The 21,230-nt window shown below is 35.9% G+C and overlaps 1 protein-coding gene across 7 annotated transcripts in view; it reads right to left on the reverse strand.

The window, feature by feature from the left end:
* Window positions 1-2,764: 2,764 nt before the first annotated feature.
* Window positions 2,765-21,230, reverse strand: part of STK38L (serine/threonine kinase 38 like) — a 116,228-nt gene continuing 97,762 nt past the window's right edge. For 6 of the 7 annotated variants that reach the window (XM_078154957.1, XM_078154956.1, XM_078154965.1 and 3 more), the window contains 9 exons: window positions 20,116-20,270; window positions 18,372-18,474; window positions 18,099-18,160; window positions 16,624-16,686; window positions 12,164-12,281; window positions 8,855-8,978; window positions 7,025-7,120; window positions 4,869-4,960; window positions 2,765-4,727 (listed from right to left, as the gene is read on the reverse strand). In XM_078154957.1, coding sequence (XP_078011083.1) covers window positions 4,600-4,727; window positions 4,869-4,960; window positions 7,025-7,120; window positions 8,855-8,978; window positions 12,164-12,281; window positions 16,624-16,686; window positions 18,099-18,160; window positions 18,372-18,474; window positions 20,116-20,270 — 941 coding nt within the window. In that variant the 3' untranslated portion in view covers window positions 2,765-4,599. The remainder of the gene's footprint in view (window positions 4,728-4,868; window positions 4,961-7,024; window positions 7,121-8,854; window positions 8,979-12,163; window positions 12,282-16,623; window positions 16,687-18,098; window positions 18,161-18,371; window positions 18,475-20,115; window positions 20,271-21,230) is intronic. The other variant, XM_020965095.2, reaches the window with a different exon arrangement.

A 21,230-nucleotide genomic window follows, 5' to 3' on the forward strand; every position in this document is an offset into this window, starting at 1 on the left:
ACCGCATCTTTAGTGGTTTCCTATTGCCTTGAAGATAAAAGACAAACCTCTCAACATTCTCATTTAAAATCCTTCACTATCTGACAGCGGTCTGACATTCTGGGAGTATCTACTATCATCCTCCTTTACATACTATGTATTCCAGCTGAACTGGCCAGAACTTGGCATTCTATTTTCTAGCTCTCTGATGCTGCATGGTCTGTCTCCCTCATGCCTGTAATGAAACACCTTCTACTCATCTCTGCCTCTGAGAATCCCCATCTTTCCTCAAGGCTGAGTTCAAGTGCTACTACATATAAGAAGCCTTTTCTCATCCTGAGTTGTTAATGATATTTCTGTGGGTAAATTAGTATTGATATACTTATCAGTTTACATGTCATACTAACCTGTTCTCTTCCCATTTTTCTTCTCTCTATATACTTATACCTATATTCTCTATTACCTTTGGTAATCTCATCCATTTCAATGGTTTCAAGCATTAACTCAATGCAGCTGCTCTCAATTCATATCACCCACCTGAATTCTTCCTCAAGCTCTGGCTTAAAATTGCATTAAGGCTTTTGGAATGGCTTGTGTGTGTGTGTGTGTGTGTGTGTACATACACAAACATACACAATACACATGTATGTATGTCCATGTGGATATGTATACATTTACATATGTATATAACTATCCTAAGTGTTATCAGAACATAACCTCCACTATCTTAATCTTACTGTGAATTACAATTTGGACACGTACTTTTTTTTCCTAGAGTACAGAAGAATACTGAAACAGCATAAATTGCCCTCCCCAAAACCCAAGACCAACCCTAAAACAAACCACCATTCATCAGAAGGAATTTTGTAAACACAGCTTTTTATTCTTGTCTGACTCTTGAAAAAGAAACCTAAGCCCCACCAAAACCAGCATTTACAAATCTTGGTAACTGAACACAGAACCCAATATTCCGATGATTAGTTCTCTACACAATTACTAAACTATGTTTTCAGATTGCTTTTTTAAGAATGGAGGTCTATTTTTTCTGTTTGTAACCTTGTTCTTATTTAAAATAACAGTATCACCCTCAAATATTAAACTTTCATAGAAAACTGAAGCATTGCCTCTAGAGGTCTGAATGTCTTTTTATTTAAGTTTATTTTGAGTATTCTCATGTACATCTTTCAGAAATAAGTGCACTTCTAAAGTGAAAAGAAAAAAACTTTAAATGAAAATAAAGTGAAAATACTGGGGTAAGAAGAAAATATTCATCTAGAATTTTTATGGGATTCAGACAAGAGAATGTGTTTAGGGGCACAGGATCTCTGTTTATCAACACAGAGATCTGCTTTCTTTGGAAACTGTAAAAAACTGGACAACTGATTTTTTTTTACCCCCAATAAAGTGGAATACCAATATTCTGTAGATTTTCCATAGACAAGAATTAAAATAATGTACTTATATATGGAAAAACAGCTTTAAAATATACAGATTTCCAGGAAAATATATAGGGGTTAAAAAACAAAATAACAGGACATCAGGCTTACATTTTAATTTCCTTAATGTTTTATAATGACCTGGGAAGATCAAAAAATGTTTCCAATATTTTACAGTTCTTATTTCCCATCTTCACCAAATAATTTTATTAAAATCAGTTTGCTAAGAAATCACATATATGACTTCTAAGCAATTCAATATTTTCTGACAGCTCTACATTTTGGTAAATTTAAAGGAGATTTAAAGCTGTATTAAGAAATGTACATAAAGAAAAATAACATAATTCACTTTAATATAAAGGTGATTTTTTTTCAATAAAAAAGTCAAAGTCTACATTAAAATCAAGATATCAAGAAATCTGAGTTATACAGTTTTATATATATATTTAGGAAAAAATAATTTATAGTAAAACTTCTGTTAATTCAAAATCATGGCAAATTTCAAAGCAAGTGCTATTAACCCCTAGTGTTTTGCCATTTAAATGATGTGGTTTACCTGAAATATGGTAATGTGTAATAGTGAAAATTCTGTCTCAATAGTACTTTGCAAATCACCTGTTTAATCTGCACATTAATCAAATTGTAGGCTCACAAAGGACAGAGAGTCTTTAATTGCTTTTAGATAGGCACTTAAAATGCTTTTGATGAAATGATCCGATGGATTGTGAATCATCACCCTGTTAACTTGTGTGAAGGTGAGAAAAGTGACATGTGATAATCTAAACAAAGTAAACTTTTTATGACTTCCACTGACAAGGAATTAGGAACGTTTCTAGGTTCTTTCCATGAAATAATCTGAAAAAAGCAGGTTTGCTAAATTTTCTGCTTCCTTCCAACTAAAATGAGAAAGTGGATCTTTCAGCTCCTTTTACTACATATTATATTGGCCTTCTGAATCTTGAATTAACAATGTTTTACTGCACTAGTTACTAAGGTTAAAAAGGGGAAATTAAGAATTGGATAAAATTGCAATCTCCTTGAATCTTACCAAAACACCTTTATCCTTTTAGGACAGCTCTTTAAAAAAACCAGCAGTATTGGGGCAGCTAGGTGGCACAGTGGATAGAGGGCCGGCCCTGAAGTCAGGAGGACCTGAGTTCAAATCCGGCCTCAGACCAAATACTTGACACTTACTAGCTGTGTGACTCTGGGCAAGTCACTTAACCCCAATTGCCTAACCCCCCCCCCAAAAAAAAAAAACCCAAGCAGTATCGAGTAAAGAATCCTGGAAGCTGAAAATGTTTATAAAAGGCAGTTATAGCTTTGAAAAATCAGAAAGTTAGTCAAAATGAGATAACCCAAATCAAAATTTTAATAGCTTTCGCCATTAGGATACTCAGTCGCATGACCCATACATGGAAAATAGAGAAGATGAAGTCATGGATAAACACACAACACAGGTTCAAATACTGGAACTGAACATTAGGTGGCAAAAGTAAAAGCTAGATGTTCTTGAGACAGATGTGAGGTTACCTAGCAGCAACAACTGTAAAAGCTTTAAAAATTTTGCATAATCCTCATATGTAATTTTTCCTATTCAAGAACAGGAAACCTCCTAAGAGCAAACCATCAGTCTAGATTCTGGAAAAAGGTCAGTTACAATAACTGTAGTTGTTGACTGCTTTCATTGTTTGAAGACACAAATCATTAGGGCATTCTTAGATAAAGGATTACTCTTTAACTGTTAGGTCCCCATGAAATGCTAAAACTTCAGATAGTCATTTCAAAACTAAAATATAGAGCTACAAAAGACTATTTAACTTTCAGGCAAGACAGATTCACTGGCCACATCATTAGATTTGAGTATGAATTCTTACATCCCCTCCCCCCACCCAATCCACAAAACCTTGGCCAACATTCACTTCCTGGAACCCATCTACTTAAACCACAGTGATAAAACTAAATGTGAATAATATTGCCCTTGAATAAGTTAACCTCAATCAAAATCCTTTCACATCTTAATATGTCATTCCCAAAGGAAAATAAAAATTCCTCTTAGTCATGAACACCCACTCAATTCAGGATCTTTGGTACATTTGGAGTATAATGACTAATGGCACAATAATGCAAGGAGAAACTTCCATTCAATGAAAGAAAAAACAACAGGTCTGATATGTATTAACTTCATCTTTCTGGAAAACCAAAGTAAAGAGCTCTTGGCATCTCTGCCAGTTCATTATCATGATCAGAAGGTTGACATTTAAAAAAATAGTTTAATAAAAATACACAAATTCTACATACAAGCAGCCCATATAGTCATTTCTTAAAACCAACTTGCTATAATTAAATGAAAATAATGCCATGTTCTCTGTAAAAAAAAAAAACCGTTTGCCTTAAGGAAAGCAACTGGATGCTCTCTATATTCTATAATTACATCTCCCTAAGAGTACACAGACAGATGTGTACAACAGTACACAGTAATTCTGGATGAAAAGTAAATGGTTTTAGTGTTGTGTTTGAGTGGAGGTGTTGTACTTCCTTATCCGGCTCATAAGCTTGTTGCCCTGTATGGTGGAGTCTGCACAATAACCTGATGATAAACCTAATTAACTTTAAATAACCAGTGTATTTCCTATTTCTATTAAAATCATTATTTAAGTTGTCTTTATATATGCTCTATGGATGTTTAAACCAATAGGGCAAGTGTTCTAACAACTATGGAAGATGGCTTTTATCTTGATTATCTAAACCCATAAGGTTTGCAAGAAAACAGCAATACTGCACCGTGACCTACAGGTTAGCCTATGTTGCTTTAAATGATATGTGTTTCTCCTGAATCGATTAGAAGTGTTACAGTACAAAGCCACAGTACACAGAGGCAGAATGGACGTAATATGCGCGAAGGCAGTGCAGTTACAAAGGGATGTACACTCCTTTTATTCCAGTACCTTTGTATAATAAAGTTAACAAAAATAGTCAAATATTAAAAAAAATCCAGCTGGCACTGCCAACTAATTCCTGTAGAAGTCTTAGAAATCCTAATCCTGTAGAATTTCCTCTTGAAGTCGATGAGCACCACCGTCCTTGGGAATATTTATTTCAGTGTATTGTTATCTACGCCAAGCAAGCCTTGGTGATGCAGCTACCTGAGTTCTTTTGGGGTGTGGGCGTATGTGAGTTTCATTCATAATTTCCCAGCTTTCATGTAGGAAGGGATAGAACCACGCTGAGTCAGCCCTTCAAACCGCTTATAGGTATAATTGAGAAAAACCCAGTCTTTGGATTTGTAGTCCGCTTCTGTGGTATTTGGCACTGTAAAACAGAGACAGCAAGTTAACCATGTACAAAGGAATTCCAAAGAACTTTTACAATGAAAGATAAGAGCAACAGGAGAATAAACACATTTCTGTAGTCTTTATAATCAAGAAAGTTCAAAGCAGCATTTTCTCTTACCTGGTTGTAAGATATCAGATTCAGGAAATTCATCAAAATTTGATGTATCATCAATGCTTTTAATTTCTATGGGAATTGCAGCTGGCCTCTCCCTACACATGCCAAAGAAGAGCATTAAACAGCTATAGTAAATATTAATTTACTTTAAGTTGCCCATTAACCAAAAAATCCCATTCAGAAATTCTGCATGCTGTTCTCTGGGCATTACAAAAGAATGACAGAGGCATTAGAAGGTCTGTGTTGGAAGTCCATCATCTGTATGATAGGATCAATTAGTTAAATGTATTTAAAATTTGTAATTTAAAGACTTTCTGTAATTTAAAATAAAAAAAATCTATTTACATGACATTATTAACTCAATACTATCATATATTCTATTTTCCTAACTGCTGTCCCATCTCTACCTCCAGCCAAGGAAGGAAAGAAAGACTGGAAGAAGAGGGTAATAAATTTAGAGAAATCGAAGAATCTTTTATCTAGAGAATGTCAAATTGTGCTTGTGTCCTGTCTGGTATTAAATAGTGGAATAGCTAGCTCCAACTTGATTTAGTCAAGATTGGAACATTCTGTAATCTGCAAAGTGATCAGAAGTGATAACTTGATAGTGGTCTTTTCATTACCCTCTCTGTAGGGGGAGAGGGTAGTACAGGGGAAAAAGAAATGGGATTACAATGTTAAAAAGGAAACTCAATGCATCAGTTTGTTTAAAATGCAAACTTCGAATGTGGAAATATGATTGTACAGGTATAGCCTATATCAGGTTACAAGTCATCTTGGGGAGAGGCAGGGGAAGGAGGGGGAAAATTTAGAATTCAAAATCTTATAAAAGTGAATGTTGAAAACTAAAAATAAATAAAACTAAGTAAAAAAATAAAATAAATAAAATAAAAAAACAATCATAAGGAACTAAAAAAATAAAAACACAAACTTACAGGGGATAGATGGAGGGAAAGAATTTGGAACTGAAAATAAAACCAAATTAAAAAAATAAAACAGGAAAACAAAGTGCAAATTTAGTATCATAGCTCTAGATCTTTAGTCTAGCCACCTCATCTACAGATGAGGCCTAAGGAAGTTAAATGACTTGCCCAAAGTAGCACAGGATATGGAGAATCAGAGGAAGGAACACAGGTCCCTTTAGGTACTAGATCCAATATTTTTTCCACTGTATACTTCAGCAGTCATGCAGATTAGGATAAAAGAAAATGATCAGGCCTCATGACATCTCAGTCCTCACATATGAAACAAGTTATACTATATATTTTTAAATGAGTAAAATTTAACATTCTTTAGCTCTATACCATTAACTCTTACTAATTCTAGGCACATGTCTCTGAAAGGTAGAAGAAAAGTGTCTTTATTTTTTTTTCCCAGAATTTTACACACTGGCTTAAATAGCAAGAATCATAATACAATAAAATGATGAAAGTATTCTGATTAAATTATTTAATGAAAACCAACAATAAACAGCGAGTGAGGAATAATAAGCAAATTAATCTGATGTGTTTCCAATGGTCTCTTTTACTTCAAGATGAATTGTTTAAATGAGGTTTATAAATACATAGAAGTGTCTAATGAACCCATCACCCTGGTGAAAAATATAGCTACTATCACATCTAAATATATTTGCACGTGCTAATAGTTTTGATCAAGCAGAAATCCTTACTTCAATCAAGAAAAATCACTCTAAATAGAAAACTCTCAACAGAGGCACAATTGTACATTTTCAAATTATTTTTTAATCACTGAAAATGACACTTGGATTTAGTCAATTAGCTTTAACCTGCATAATCTAATGTGAATGTAATTATGAAAAATGGATTGCATGTTTTAGAAATATATTGATTACGGGAGCAGCAAGGTGGCACAGCGGATAGAGTACCAGCCCTGGAGTCAGGATGACCTGAGTTCAAATTTGGCCTCAGACACATAACACTCACTAGCTGTGTGACTCTGGGCAAGTCACTTAACCCCAATAGTCTCACCAAAAAAAATTTAATTTAATTTAAAAAATACATTGATTACCTACTATTGTAATGAAATTACTTCTTATCTTGGTTCTGACAGGATATGATCAAATTGATCTTAAGAGTTTATTGGTTTTTTTTTTTAACTTTAACTTTGTTTAACCTGTCATGTATGCTGGATAAACATACCTGATGTGCCCCCAATCTACTCCTTCAAAAAAGGGATGATCCTTGATTTCTTCTATTCCACTGTTTCCAATTCTGTTTTCTGAATCAATACAGAATCTACAACATGGAAGCAAGCTATTAACATAACAATCAAGAAAGCTTCAAAAAAAGTTATTATTAAATCAGTTATTTGAACTACTTCATCTTTTAACTAATAAACATAAAATAATTCTGTATTTGTAAATTTTGAGGAAAAACAAATATGTGTTTTTGCACATAGTGGTGTTTGGCAAATGATTACTGAGTGAATGGGTAGATGAATTAGGTTATAGAAATTTGTAACAAGCAATTAGAACAAATTTACCTTTTCCCTTCTCTTCTTATAAGCTTGGGCCATAGTCTTAGACAGATACATATACTATACTGCTCTTTTGCTTTCTTTTTATGTCCTTCCAAATTTAATTATTTTTCCAATTTTTGAATATTTATTTTTCTCTCTTCATTTACCTCCAAACAATATAAAGAAAAATAAGCCCTCATAGCAAATACACATGGTCAAACAGAACAAAATTTCTTTTTTTGTCATCTTTGCCAATCTAATAGACATGAGGCTGAACCTTAGAACTGCTTTAATTTGCTTTTCTTTAATTATTAGTGATTAAGGGAATTTTTTTCATATGGCTATTGACAGCTTAGATTTCATCCTTTAAAACTGCCTGTTTATATCCTTTTGCCATTTATTATTGGAGGATGACTCTTAGTCTTACAAATTTGAGCTAATTCCTTATATATTTTAGATACGAGACCTTTAACAGAGAAACTTACTGCAAAGATTTTTTCCACAACCATTTATTCCCCTTTAATTTTAACTGCACTGGTTTTATTTGTTTAAAAAAATACTTTCAATTTTACATAATTAAAATTGTCCATTTTATCTTGTGTGGTCCTCTCTATCCCTTGTTTAGTCCTCAACTTCTTCAGTTCCATAGATCTGATGGACAACTTCTTCCTTGCTCATTGAATTTGTTTATACGTTACTTTTTACATGTAAGCCATATAACCATTTGGAGTTTATCCTGGTATATGGTGTGAAGGCTGGTCTATGCCTAATTTCTGCCAGACTGCTTCCCAGTTTTCACAGCAGTTTTTCCCAAATAGTGTGACCAACAGATTAATTACACCTTATAACACTATTTCCCAGCTCACCGTACAAGAGAATAAAAACTTTTACCCACGCCTGCAACTTGTCCCGATTGGTGGTTGCCTCAGTTGTCCACTGCATCTAGGCCTGGGATCCAGCCATTCTTCACTTCTTTCCATTAGTGGCCATACTGGGTGTATACTTTCTGTCCCCCTAACTATGTCCTCCACTCTTTTTGGTAACCATAATCAAATGAATTTTATCACTGCTCCTAGAAAGGGTGTGTATCAGTCTAATTCATTGTCGTTCCCTTTACCACACTAGTAACTTTTCAAACCAAACTGTCTCCCTCGTTAGACTGTAAAGTATATGCATCGTCTCCCATGATACCGTAAACTTCTTGAGGGTAGAGACTGTCTTTGTTTTTGTAGCTATATACAGTGTACATTATGCTCTTAGCACAGAGCTTGGATCTTAATATATGATTATTCATTCATTTTTTTTCATGAGATTATATATATTCAAAAAATCACTGCTGTTTACCATCCTAATTAAGGGGCAGATCAGGCTATTCCTGAATAGGGTACATTCTTTATCAGTATATTCTAAATCCCAATTAGAATTGCTGAAAAAATTAAAATATCCTGCTACATTTTAATTATGTATCTTTAAGATTCCAATGGGTCATTTATATGGATTTAGGCACTAACCTGAGAATTAGGTTCTTGGCTTTCTCTGATATAGGTACTTCTGGAGGAAATACTAGAGTTTCTTTCCAGTTCATAACTTTCCTGTAAGTTTCTTGTGGTGTTTCAGAACAGAATGGTGGATATCCTACATACCAAAGATAATAAAGTTTCATCTGATGTTTTGATCAAACATAGTAAGAGCTATATAAGTCACGGCACGTGAGAAGAGAAATAAGACCTAATCTGCTTGGCTCTGTAAGGCAGAAACAGACTCTGATGTACAAAACCTTAGTGTTAACTTTGATTCATTTCTGTTTTTCATCCCATATACACTTAGTTTACTAAATCTTACCAATTCTACATTTTTGATACGTCCTAACTCCAATTCCTCCTCTCCATTCCCACTGGACTCTCATTAAGATAGGCACTTCATTGCTGCCTTCCTACATTATGTTAACCACTTATTAACAGCTTTCTGCCTTTGCTTTCCCCTTCTACTCAATCCTTCTTATACACTGCCAGTCAGATTTAACTTCTTAACTACAGCTCTGTTCACATTACTTTTTGCTAAAAACCTATTGTTTCAAGGTCAAACTTGTCTCCTCTGTTTTGGCACATTCAAGTTTCTCTATGATCTGATACTATTCTACCTTTTCAGTCTTATGCTAAACTGCTCCCCTTCATTCCCTCTCCACCGAAGCTAAAACAGACCTCTCAGTCCCAGGTATATACCTGCACCCTCCCAACTCCACGTCTTTGTCTGACCTATTACTCATGCCCAAAATAAGATAGCTCTCCTCCACCTGCTCAATTCCTACCCATCCACTAAAGACCATCTCAAATACCTCCTAATAAAAGATGCCTCCCCTGATTGCCTCAGTTGGAAATGACCTTTACTCAACTGACACTAATGTATCACTTTGTTAAAACTATTATTATGAACTTAACATGCATTATTTTATATTTATTTACAAATATTATATCACATTCTCTTGACTAGATTATAAACTCCTTGAGGGCAGGGCTGCATTTTAGCTAAATTCAGAATCTTCCTTAGTCCTCAGCACAGTGATCTGCAGCCATTGAATACTTAAGAGATGTTTGCTGAATTGAATTAATAGAATTTCAGAGTCAAGAGGAATCTTAAAGGTTATCTAGTCCCACCTTTCTTAAGCAGCTCTCTACAAGATCTCAGCTAAGCAGTTAATTTGACTTCCTGCTTGAAAACCTCTAGCGTACTGTCTACAAGAAAATCATGAAATTTTGAGTCAAGAAAACTGAATTCTAGTCCCACTATGAAGACTATCTCTGTGACCATGGGCAAGTCAATCAATCAGTCAGCATTGATTAAGTACTTTCTAGGTGCCAGGAACTGTGGCTACTTTCAGGGAACATGTGTTTTGCTGAATGTTACATAAGCTCAACCCCAGTTTCATTGTCTATAACATGGTGATAAAAATGCTATTACTTATGTCTCTCCTGACCAAGAGGTATTGGACTCTCAGTAGAGAATGAGACATATATTTTTGGACACAATGTGGGAATGTATTTTTTTTTGACTGTGTGTATTTATTGCAAGAGTTTTCTTTTTCTTTTCTTTTTTTTGTCAGTGGTGAATGATGAAGGCGAGTGTTAGGGTGGCCTCTCAAAAGGAGAAAAAAGAAAGAAAAGAGGGTCATGGAAGCACTTTTTTTAAATGTAGAGAAGAGAACAGAAGGAAGCACAAACAGAAGACCTTTGAAAGTTACATGTTAAAATTATGTGCTAAAAAAGGAAAAGCAAGCTGCAGGTGATAGAGATTCACAGTTTTATGTTCAATTCTCTTCTTGTTCTACTTTGCATATGGCAATGATCATTTTGTCTACGTACTTCAGAATAAAACAATTTTTATAATACTTCCACTACCTTGAGAGATTTTTGTGAGGAAAGTAAATGATGGTAACCAATGATGTTGTGGCTGGGATTCAAGCTCTATTATTATTAAATAATGAAATAATATTTGTGAAGCACTTAGCACTGTGTCTGGCACATAGCAGGTACTTTAAAAAATGCTTGTTTCCTTCCTTTCTTATTAAACACCTACCACTTACAACGCAATACAAGAACAGGGGCTATAAAGACAAAAATAAAATGGTCCCATCCCTCAAGGAGCTTACATTTTACCAGTGGGACATAGCACAAAAACAAATAAACATGTATGAAGTATGAGTGAGGTAAAGAAGAGCTCAAAGAGCTCTAGTCATTGGGCAGACAAGGGGAGAGATTACTTTCTGCTGAGGTGAAGGAAAGTTGGTGCCTGAGCTGAATCTTGAAGAAAGATAAGGATTCTGAAAGGCAGAGATAAAGGAGTCCATTCCAGAAGGAGGAACCCCTGTGAGGACATGGAGACAGGGAACGACATGTTGAATTTGGGGAAGAGCTAATAGTCCAACTTGACAAGAATGAGGAGTCTGTGATAGTGAATAATATGAAATAAGGCATAAAAGGGAAGTTGAGGACATACTGTAGGAAGCTGTAAGTATTAGGTTGAGGAGTTCTCATTTTATCCTAGAGGGAACAGGTAGCCAATGAGGGATCAACTAGATGATGTCTGCAATCCCTGCTAAATATGGGATTATTTGGACCATAAGATAGAACACAGCTCAACGTGTTTTAAAAGAGAATAGGTACTAGGTGACACCAAAAAAAAAAAAAAAATATATATATATGTATGTATATATATACACACACTTTTTTTTTAAATATATATAACACAGAGACTAGACCCATCATTTCACTGGCACAAATGCTTGCTGACTTGACTTGATTTGACTATAGAGAATTCCCAGAAAAGAAAGCTTCCTTTACTAATGTGGTTTATCATGTTCTCTGCAACATATAGTCTTAGAGATATAGTCTAAAGCACTTAGAGGTTAAGTGTCTTGCCTAGGGTCACACAACCAGTAAGTGCCAGAGTCAGGCTTAAACTCGAGTCCTCCTGGCCTTGAGGTTGGCTCTCTATCCATGATACCACCTTGTTTCTCAAAGTATATAAAGGATTCTGTAAAAGTACTTCTATCCCCATTTTGCCACAATGGTTTTAAAAACATCTCCCTAAACTCTATACTCAGAAAAACATATTAAAACATATTTAAATATGTTGAAAACATGCATACCCAAAGCTTCCATCATTATTTTACCATAAACAAAAATAGAATTAACAACTTTCCCAAAACAAAAACCATGAGATGACATATTTCTAATGGTGACTATAAATATTTAGTATGTTCTGTCACAGCCCCTTAAGAACATTTACATACTGCAGATTGAAGTTAATAATGAAAGTCATACCTATTAGCATTTCATACATAATCACTCCCAAAGACCACCAGTCACACAATTTGTTGTACCCAGTTTGCATGAATACTTCTGGAGCAATGTAATCTGGAGTTCCAACTGTGGAATATGCCTGAAAGAGAATACTTTGTCAAAGATATACTAATAATATTCTTTGAAAGTTCTATATATGGTTTGGAATAAGTATTATTTCAAATGAAAAGCATATATCAATTCTTTCAACCAACATCTACTTTTTAAAAGGCACTATATATTAGGGTACCTGGAACACAAAGATGAAAGACAATATGGTCTGGGCACTCAAAGAGAGGGAATAAAATATAAACAAAATAAACAGGATATAATGTAAAATGTGATAAGGGCTAAGGAGAAGCTCAAAGTACTCTTGGAAAATGTGAAGATAAAGGGATCATTTTTATCTGGGCTGAGAGGAAAGTGGAAATCAGGAAGAAGTGGAATCCAAACGGCCTTAGAAAAAAGAGGAAAAGATTTCAACAGTAAGAGAAGAGAAGGGAGTGTGATCCAAGAATGGGGCACAATCCATGAGAAAATGGAGTGTGCAGGAAGAGATCTGCAAACAGCTAGCAGTTTGGCTGGCACGTAGTGTGATGTTTAAAAAAAAATTATTTTAAATTTTAAAAAATGTTTGAAGTTGAATGTGATATATACTTGAAAACACAGGCTGGAGGTAAGTTACAGAGAATCTTAAATGATAGGCTAAGTCACTTGCATTTTATTCCAGAGGCAATAGGAAGACATGAAAAGTTTTGAGGGGTGAGTAATATAGTTAGGTTTGAGCATGAAGATTATTCTGGCATGTGTAAAGGATAGATCAGAGATGAAAAACAAGGGGGCAAAGAAACCATTTAGGATCCTACATGAATAGTTTAGGAGAGATAAAGAAGGCTTTAACTAGGGGGTTAGAATTACTAATAAAAAGGAATGGATAGATCCCAGAGATTCTGTGGGATCAATATCAATGACTTGGCAACTGATGAGAAGTTGAGGCTGAGCAGAGAAGAGTGAAGGTTGAGCTTGATGTTTTGAACGTAGGTGACTAGCAATATGGTATGTCAATAACAGAAATAAGTTGTTAGCAAGTTAAGGGTAAAGACAAGGAGTACTATTAGGAACCTGCACACAGAAACATCAAGCAGACAGTTGGAAATGAAGAACTGGTGCTCATAAGAGAGACTGGGGCCGGAAACATAGACTTGGAAATTGTCTGTACAGGAGTTCAGTCGCCAGTTCCTCATCCCTTTGGCTGTTTGCATTCTTCTTTTCAAATTTTCTTTTATTTGCACTCATCTGTGCACACGTTGTATCCCCTCTGTAGAACTGAAGCTTCTTGAAGACAGGAATTTTTTTCCTTTCTGTCTTTGTATCTCAGGTACGATGCCATGTGTATGAGTAGGGGCTTTAAAATGCTTGTTAAACTAAAGTGATTTTTTTGAGCCATTGGAGTAGAGAAAAAGTATAGAGAAAGGAAAAAAAGGGAAGACTGAAGACAAAGCCTTAGAGGACACACGTGCTTAGGAGGCAGAAGAAGAAAGATAAACTACAGAAGGAAATACAGGAGTGTTTGGCTAGGTCAGTGAATAATCAGTAGACAGTACATATATCAGTACAACTATAGACGGAGAAAATATTAAGAAAGAGAGTGGTCGACTGTATCAACCTCTGTCACAAAGTCAAAAAAGATGAATACGGTTAACAGAAATAGGGAAGTGAGGCTGGATTACAACTTTGGAGAATGGCTACTTTCAATAGGCCAAAGAGGACAAATCCTGGAAGTATGGGAAAGGAATGACCAGAGGCAGGATTTAAAATAGGTAAATTCAGTGTCATGGAAGCTAAAGGGGAAAAGAGTTTGAAGGATAGGGTAACAATGTTAATGATGCAGAGAGTTACATAAAAGGAAGGAAGGAAAATGGTAAAAGAAGGAAGTAAACAAACATTTATTCAGCATCTACTTTGAGTCAGGCATTGTACTAAACACTTTACAAATATTACATCATTGGATTGGAGGCAGGTGCTATCCCCATCTTATACTTAAGGAAACTGAGGCAAGCAGCAGGGCTCAGGGTCACACAGGTATTAATTCTTTGGGGCCACATTAGAACTCAGGTCTTCCAAATTTCAGGCCCAGTGCACTATTCACTGTGCTACCTAGCTGCCTTAAAATGATGACTGAAGTCACTGGATTTGTCAACAAAGAGGTTATTAGGACAGCATTTTATTATTAGAAGATATATTATGTATACATATATTATATATATACATATTATACATATTCTATACATAATAATTATTATAATATATAGTATTTAGAATTTTATTATTATAAAGTATTTTATTGATGAGAGTGGTGATAGCAGAAGCCAGATGCCTCAGGGTTCTGGAGTAAGGTTGTGTAGTATGGACAAAGAAGCAGTAAATATTGCCTATTCTTTCAAGTAATTATAAAGTGAAAGGAAGGGAAGAGATAAAATGTTTCCTCAAAAGCAAAATCAAAGGGAAGTATATATTTTTTTTCATTTTGGGGGGGTGGTGGTGGTTAGGCAATGAGGTTAAGTGACTTGCCCAGGGTCACACAGCTACTAAGTATTATGTGTCTGAGGCTGTATTTGAACTCAGGTCCTCCTGAATTCAGGGCCGGTACTCCATCAACTGTGCCACCTAGCTGCCCCGGGAAGTATATTTTTTATATGGGAGACATAACTGTATTTTTGGATAGAATAAAAATAGAGGGAGAAATGCAAGACAGAATCCCCCTACATGCTAATGACTTTAAAGTCCTACCCCCTCACCCTTCTTGCATTTCTTCCTCTACATAGGTTATTTTCATCCTACCTCAAAATACGTTCAGCTCTCCCATATAGTGTGTGTGTATGGATACATGCATATAACATATACACACATATACCTGTGTGTGTTTATACACCTCCCCTTCATTTGGCTAAGCCCTTTAAGGCACCATTTTATCTCTTTCTTCTTTTCATTAACTACTTGATAGATTGATATACTTGTGTCCTAAGAGAATGGGGGTGGGATAGGAGTTTATAGGATTAAAAATATAAGTGGAGTTATTTCTGTGGCAAATTCTGCTTTTAAATTGGACATGATCCAATGTACTTTATTACTGCTTATTGGAAAATAAACAGGAAGTTTCAATGTCAGTCACAGAAACTATTAGAAATGTATATGCTTTCAAATCCAACCTCAGACACTTGACACTTACTAGCTGTGGGACCCTGGGCAAAGTCACTTAACCCCAATCGTCTCACGAAAAAGAAAAAAAAAAAGAAATGTATATGCGTAATTAATCATGACCCTGACTCCAAGATGGCTTATGAATCTTGTACAAGTATAGCATGGAAAAATGAAATTCAAAGACAAGTTAAAACATTTTTGTCAAAAGCAAATACTATGATATTAATTCAGAGACTTCAATACAAAAGTGGAAATAGGTGGGGATAGTGAAAAATGTTGGAAATTATGGATCCGGAATGAGGAAAAGAACACTTGAAAACCAATTTATCTATCAGAAACAATTTACTTAAAAGAACTAGAAGACATTGGAAATGGTAAGGACCAAAGAATATCATGAAAATGAATGAGACTTAGATTTTAATAAAGAGAAATGATTGGTCACAGATATAAGAGTCATTCCTGAATCAGAGGTCTGTGTATAGTTAGACTAGTAACTTGTTAGGAGTGTAAATCAAAAGTAGTACAAAATTTGAAGATGAATTAAAATGAGTAAAGAATATGGCATGCAATAAAAAAAAAACTGCACCTGACAGCTAAATTAAGTGACTGGTGACAAATTGATATAAAGATAGAAGCTATGATGGATTATAATGAGTATAATAAATAATATTATAAAAATAATTATAATAAAACTGTAATAATTTCATACAAAATTTCAATGGTGTAAGATGCAATGACTGTTTAACAAGAGCAAGGGATAACCTCTGGGAAGCTTGTCTGCTCCACTAGCATACTTGAAACGTCAAAAGAAATATAGGAAGACCCCTCAGACCACTGGATGGACCCTAAGCTTTCTTATTATGGGAGGCCATAGACAATAGCTGCCAAGGATGATGGATGTACATGGAGGGATTTTGGGAAAAGCCACATCAATGACAGCACAAATCCACTAGAGCCAAAAGCATTAAATTCCTCTATCAAGTCTTTTGCCCAAATTAATGATAAATGACTAAAATGACAGGACATTAAACTACTCACACATAGGAGGTGCTTAGTATGTTCTGAAGGAACAGAGCTGGTTTTTGAACTCTAGTGAAGATGCTAATGAAATTACCAAGTTGCAAACAGTAGGAAGAAGAGGAGGACATTCTTAGAATTACTAAGCATTAATTGTGAATTAGATAGCATAACAATATTTTTGCTCTATACTTGTGATTTCATCAGGATTATGGAGTACCTACCATGGTAGGTGCTGGGGATGTTATAAGAGACAAAAGAGTCCCTGCCTTCATGGAGCTTACAACCTAATGGGGGAGACAACATGCAAATTACATACATACACACACACACGTATGTATGCATTTTTGTATGTATATACACATACACATATACATATATACAAAGCAAGCTAGATACAGGATAAAAAGGAGATAATAACAGAGCAAAGGCACTGGAATTAAGAGGGGTTGGAGAAAGGTTCCTGGAGAAAGTGGGATTTTAGTTGCGACTTAAAGGAAGTCAGGGAGCAGAAGAGGACTCCTAATATAGAGACAACTTCCACTGACATTGATAAGCAGCTCATTGGTAACTTGTAGTCTTTTTTTTTTTTCCTGAGGCAATTGGGGTTAAGTGACTTGCCCAGAGTCACACCGCTAGTGAGTGTTATGTGTCTGAGGCTGGATTTGAACTCAGGTATTCCTGACTCCAGAGCCAGTGCTCTATCCACTGCGCCACCTAGCTGCCCCGTAACTTGCAGTCTTAAAAGAACTGCCTGTGACCCTGAGTGATTAAATGACTTGACCCACAAATAATATATTAGAAGCAGGACTTGAAATCAGCTTTTCCAGATGCCAAGGCTTGAAGTTCTTTATAGACTCCGCCCACCCCACCTCCATGCTACATCTCTCCATTACTATCTTATATGCAAAGAAACTGTACAATGAACTTAGTCTCTCTGTGCAAGATTATAGAAGAAGTTCTTTCTCAGTTATGTACTTCAGTACTTCACAGATGTGTTTCAATAGTGGGGAAATTCTTCCTAGGGATGCCAATTGCAAACCTCTTTCTGTTTTAGGAGACATGGTAATTCAAGAATTTCTGTGACTGAAAAAAATCATCACCAGATTTTGATGGAATGTCTGCCTTTCATTGTTATTCATTAGTTCTCAGTTGTGTCCAACTCTTTGTGACCTCATTTAGGGTTTTCTTGGCAAAGATACTGGACTGATTTGCCATTTCCTTCTCCTGCTCATTTTACAGTTGAGGAAACTGAGGGAAACAGGGGTAAATGACTTGCCCAGGGCAGTGCCACATAACTAATAAGAGTCACATTTGAACTCATGTCCTCCTGACTCCAGGGCTAGAACTCTATCCTGAGCCACCTGGCTTCCCCTGTGTCTGCCTAGTCAGGTATGGGGAACCTGTGGCCTTGAGGCCACATGTGGACCTCTAGGTCCTCAAGTGTGGCCCTTTACCAAACTTCAGATTCCATCAAAGGGCCACACTTGAGGACCTAGAGGGCCACATGTGGCCTCAAGGCTGCAAGTTCCCCACCCCTGGGCCCTAGATCATGCTAAAAACAAACAAACAAAGAAAAATGACAAAAACCAAACCAAAAAAACCCCACATAGCATAATTTCCATTAGTGCCACTACATATGACAGTCAGACTAAAACCAGTCTGATAGCATGCAGGTCCTGTCTTGACAACTACTCACCAACTGTCGCCTATTTTTCTTCCACGTTTCTGCTTTTCTTTTTGAGTTCATGTTCTGAAATGCTAATTTCGACAAAACAAGGGTTGAGAGACAGTGAAAAAGACTGGGCAGAAAAACTGAATACAAAGCTTTGACTTGGCAATTTCATGCCAATAATATAAACTTTTACGACTCAAAGCAATTTCATCTTGAAAAGCAACTTAACACCGTACAACAATCAAGTCTCTGAAAATAATGCACTGAGCTCAATTACTAGAAAACTATGAAACTTACAGAAATCACTTGGTGGGTTATGTGTGAGGTTCCTATAAAATTCAGTCCTATGAGCTTTCTTTAATCCTGTGCATAGGCCAAAATCAGATAACTTTACATGACCCTGAAAAAAAAAAAAGGTCTGGTCAGTCTCAGTACATTTTGAGATTGATTTGTTTTATTAGATTTAATTTGGAAATATGCCTTGTAAAGTATCTAGTTTAAGATGAATATACATGAAGATATTAAGTACTGTGTGATGATCTGAAAGAGTAGAGTACTCTATATTAAAATATATTCATTCATTTGCAACAGGGGTCTATAAATTAAGGAAGAAAGCCAAAATGGCCTGTGCACAGCCGGGGAGCTAAGAATGGCTTTAAACATTTTAAATACAATAAAACTTTATTTAAAAATGTAAAAACCATTCTTAGCTTTAAAGACTGACAAAAAACAGGCTACTGACAGGATCTGGATTTCACCCAAGTTATAATTTGCTGATCCCTGCTTTATAAGGTTGCTAGATATTAAAACATATTTACATTGTCATATTTAGATCCTTGATGCCATATCACTCAGATTCTCTATTCCATGTGCCTCATTCTGTGAAATAAAGTGGTTTATTCTCAATGAAAATTCAATCTCCCATTTCCATTTGGAAAAATCTGTAGTTAATGGTAACAAAACAAGAAAAATAGTAAACAAAGGGGTGAAGAGAGTGCCTTTGGAAGACAGGCATACTAATGCACTGTTGACAGAACTGTGAAGTGAGCCAAATATTCTGGAAAACAAATCAGAATTAAATTTGCCAAAAGTTACTAACATGTATATACTGTGACACTTCAATATACCATTACTAGGCACGTACCCCAACGATGTCAAAGACAAAGGGGAAGGTCTGATACATAAAGAAATATATACTGCACTTTTTTGGTAGCAAAGAAGTGAAAGAAAAGTAAGTGCCCATCAGTTGCGGAATGGTTAAAAAATTGTAGCACATGAATATAATGCAATATTACTGTGTCATGGGGCAGTAGATGAGAGTGCTAAGTTGGGAGTCAGGAACACTTGAGTTCAAATCCAGTCTCACACACTTACTAGCTATGTGACCCTGGGCACTTAATCTCCGTCTGCCTCACTTTCCTCAACTGTAAAAATGGGGATCAAAATAGCACCTTCCTCATAGAGTTATGGGACTAAAAATGAGATATCTGTAATGCTCTTAACACAGTGCCTGGTACATAGTAGGCACTAATAAATGCATGTTCCCTCCCCTTCTTCATAAGAAATTGTAAATACGAAGAATTTAAAGAAATTTGGAAAATCTTGAAATCTTCCTAAAGAGCAAAGTAAGCAGAACCAGAAGAACAATGTAAACAGTGACCATAGCAATGTGAAGGAAAAACAACTTCAGAATTCTGATCAATGCAGTGACCAATCATAACTTTAGAAGACTGTTAGTGAAGTCAGCCTCCTACCCCTTGGCAGAGAGGTGGTAGACTAGAGGTGTGGAACAAGGCATACATTTTCAGACGTAGCCAATATGTTGATCTCTTTTGCTTGACTACACTTATTCTTTACAAGGAAGAGTGCTACAGGGTACAGTTGTAGGTGGGGTTGAAAGTCATTGGAAAGTGACAATGAAATATAAAAAAGAAAAGACCATTATTATCAATAAAAACATTAAGGGGGAAAAAACCAACAGCTCCATTTCTTTACCAAATAATAACCAGCAGGTTAAGAGCTTATCAGTTCATTCACATGCCTTGGCATCCAATAAGAGGTTGTCTGGTTTGATATCTCGGTGAATGAACCCCAACTGGTGAATTGCATCGATAGCCAGAACAGTCTCTGAAATATAGAACTGGGTTTCTTCTTCTGTCAAGGTATCTTTCTTCATTAGTAATGTCATCATGTCTCCTGAATGGTGGAAATTAAGAGGCATGTTATATGAAATGCCTCAAAAAGGGAATTAATTGTACCTAGAGAGTATCCTCCAAGGCCCCTTACAGCTCTAAGCCTACGATTCTACCATCCTGCGGTCCTCTTTGTGCAATTTCTGTAGGGTTCTGTAGTCAATGTTGACCCCATATATCTTCAACAACATCTGGGGAGAAGGGGTGTTTATACTGTAGCTGTTTGTTCCTAGAAACCCACCACTTTGGAGCTTCAATGACTATTTGAACTCAAGCTGACACTAGATTCAGGGACCCGGCCAGAGACAAAAGGCTAAACTGAGTTAAGCTACAGAGGACCAGTCAGGGCTCTTAGTTCTTCAGACATCAACAGGCAGGAAAACCCCAGCATTACTTCTTGAACGAACTCTTCATTCAGACCTCAAATTCTCCAACACAACTCTAGATCAAGGTAGAAATGGACAATAGAATCAATGATGCTATTTCCTATCTTCCCCTGGGGCTATCTGTAGCTTTCTACCTCAAAGGTAGACTGGAAGCAAAAGCTGGAGAAAGAAATCTATTTTCTGGGAGCTCTATATCCCTGTCCTTATCTCTCACTCTCTGTGCTTTGTAACAATGCTTTCTCCTCTCTGAAGCCCCAACTGAGTAGCTGCCTCTTTCCTTTCCTTTGGCTGCTGCTCAAATCTCCATCTCTAGGAGTCCCACTTTTTCTTTACCTCCTTGCCTTTCTTGATAACTTTCTTGGGTTACTTGTTTCAAATTTCCTTTCACTTTCCCATTATCTATTACTTGGGTACAAAGACCCCCATAGCCGAGGTTTTCCAGGACTGTCCTAATTTCAAATAATCTATATACACACTAACTAAAAGAAAAGAAAAGAAAATCTTTAAGAAAACAATGTGATTTTACCATGCCATGCCATCAAATTATCATCCACATCTGACTTACACTCTTACAAAGA

This window comes from Phascolarctos cinereus, unplaced genomic scaffold (genome assembly GCF_003287225.1).
Source record: "Phascolarctos cinereus isolate Bilbo 61053 unplaced genomic scaffold, phaCin_HiC Scaffold_1;HRSCAF=81, whole genome shotgun sequence".
NCBI lineage: Eukaryota > Metazoa > Chordata > Mammalia > Diprotodontia > Phascolarctidae > Phascolarctos > Phascolarctos cinereus.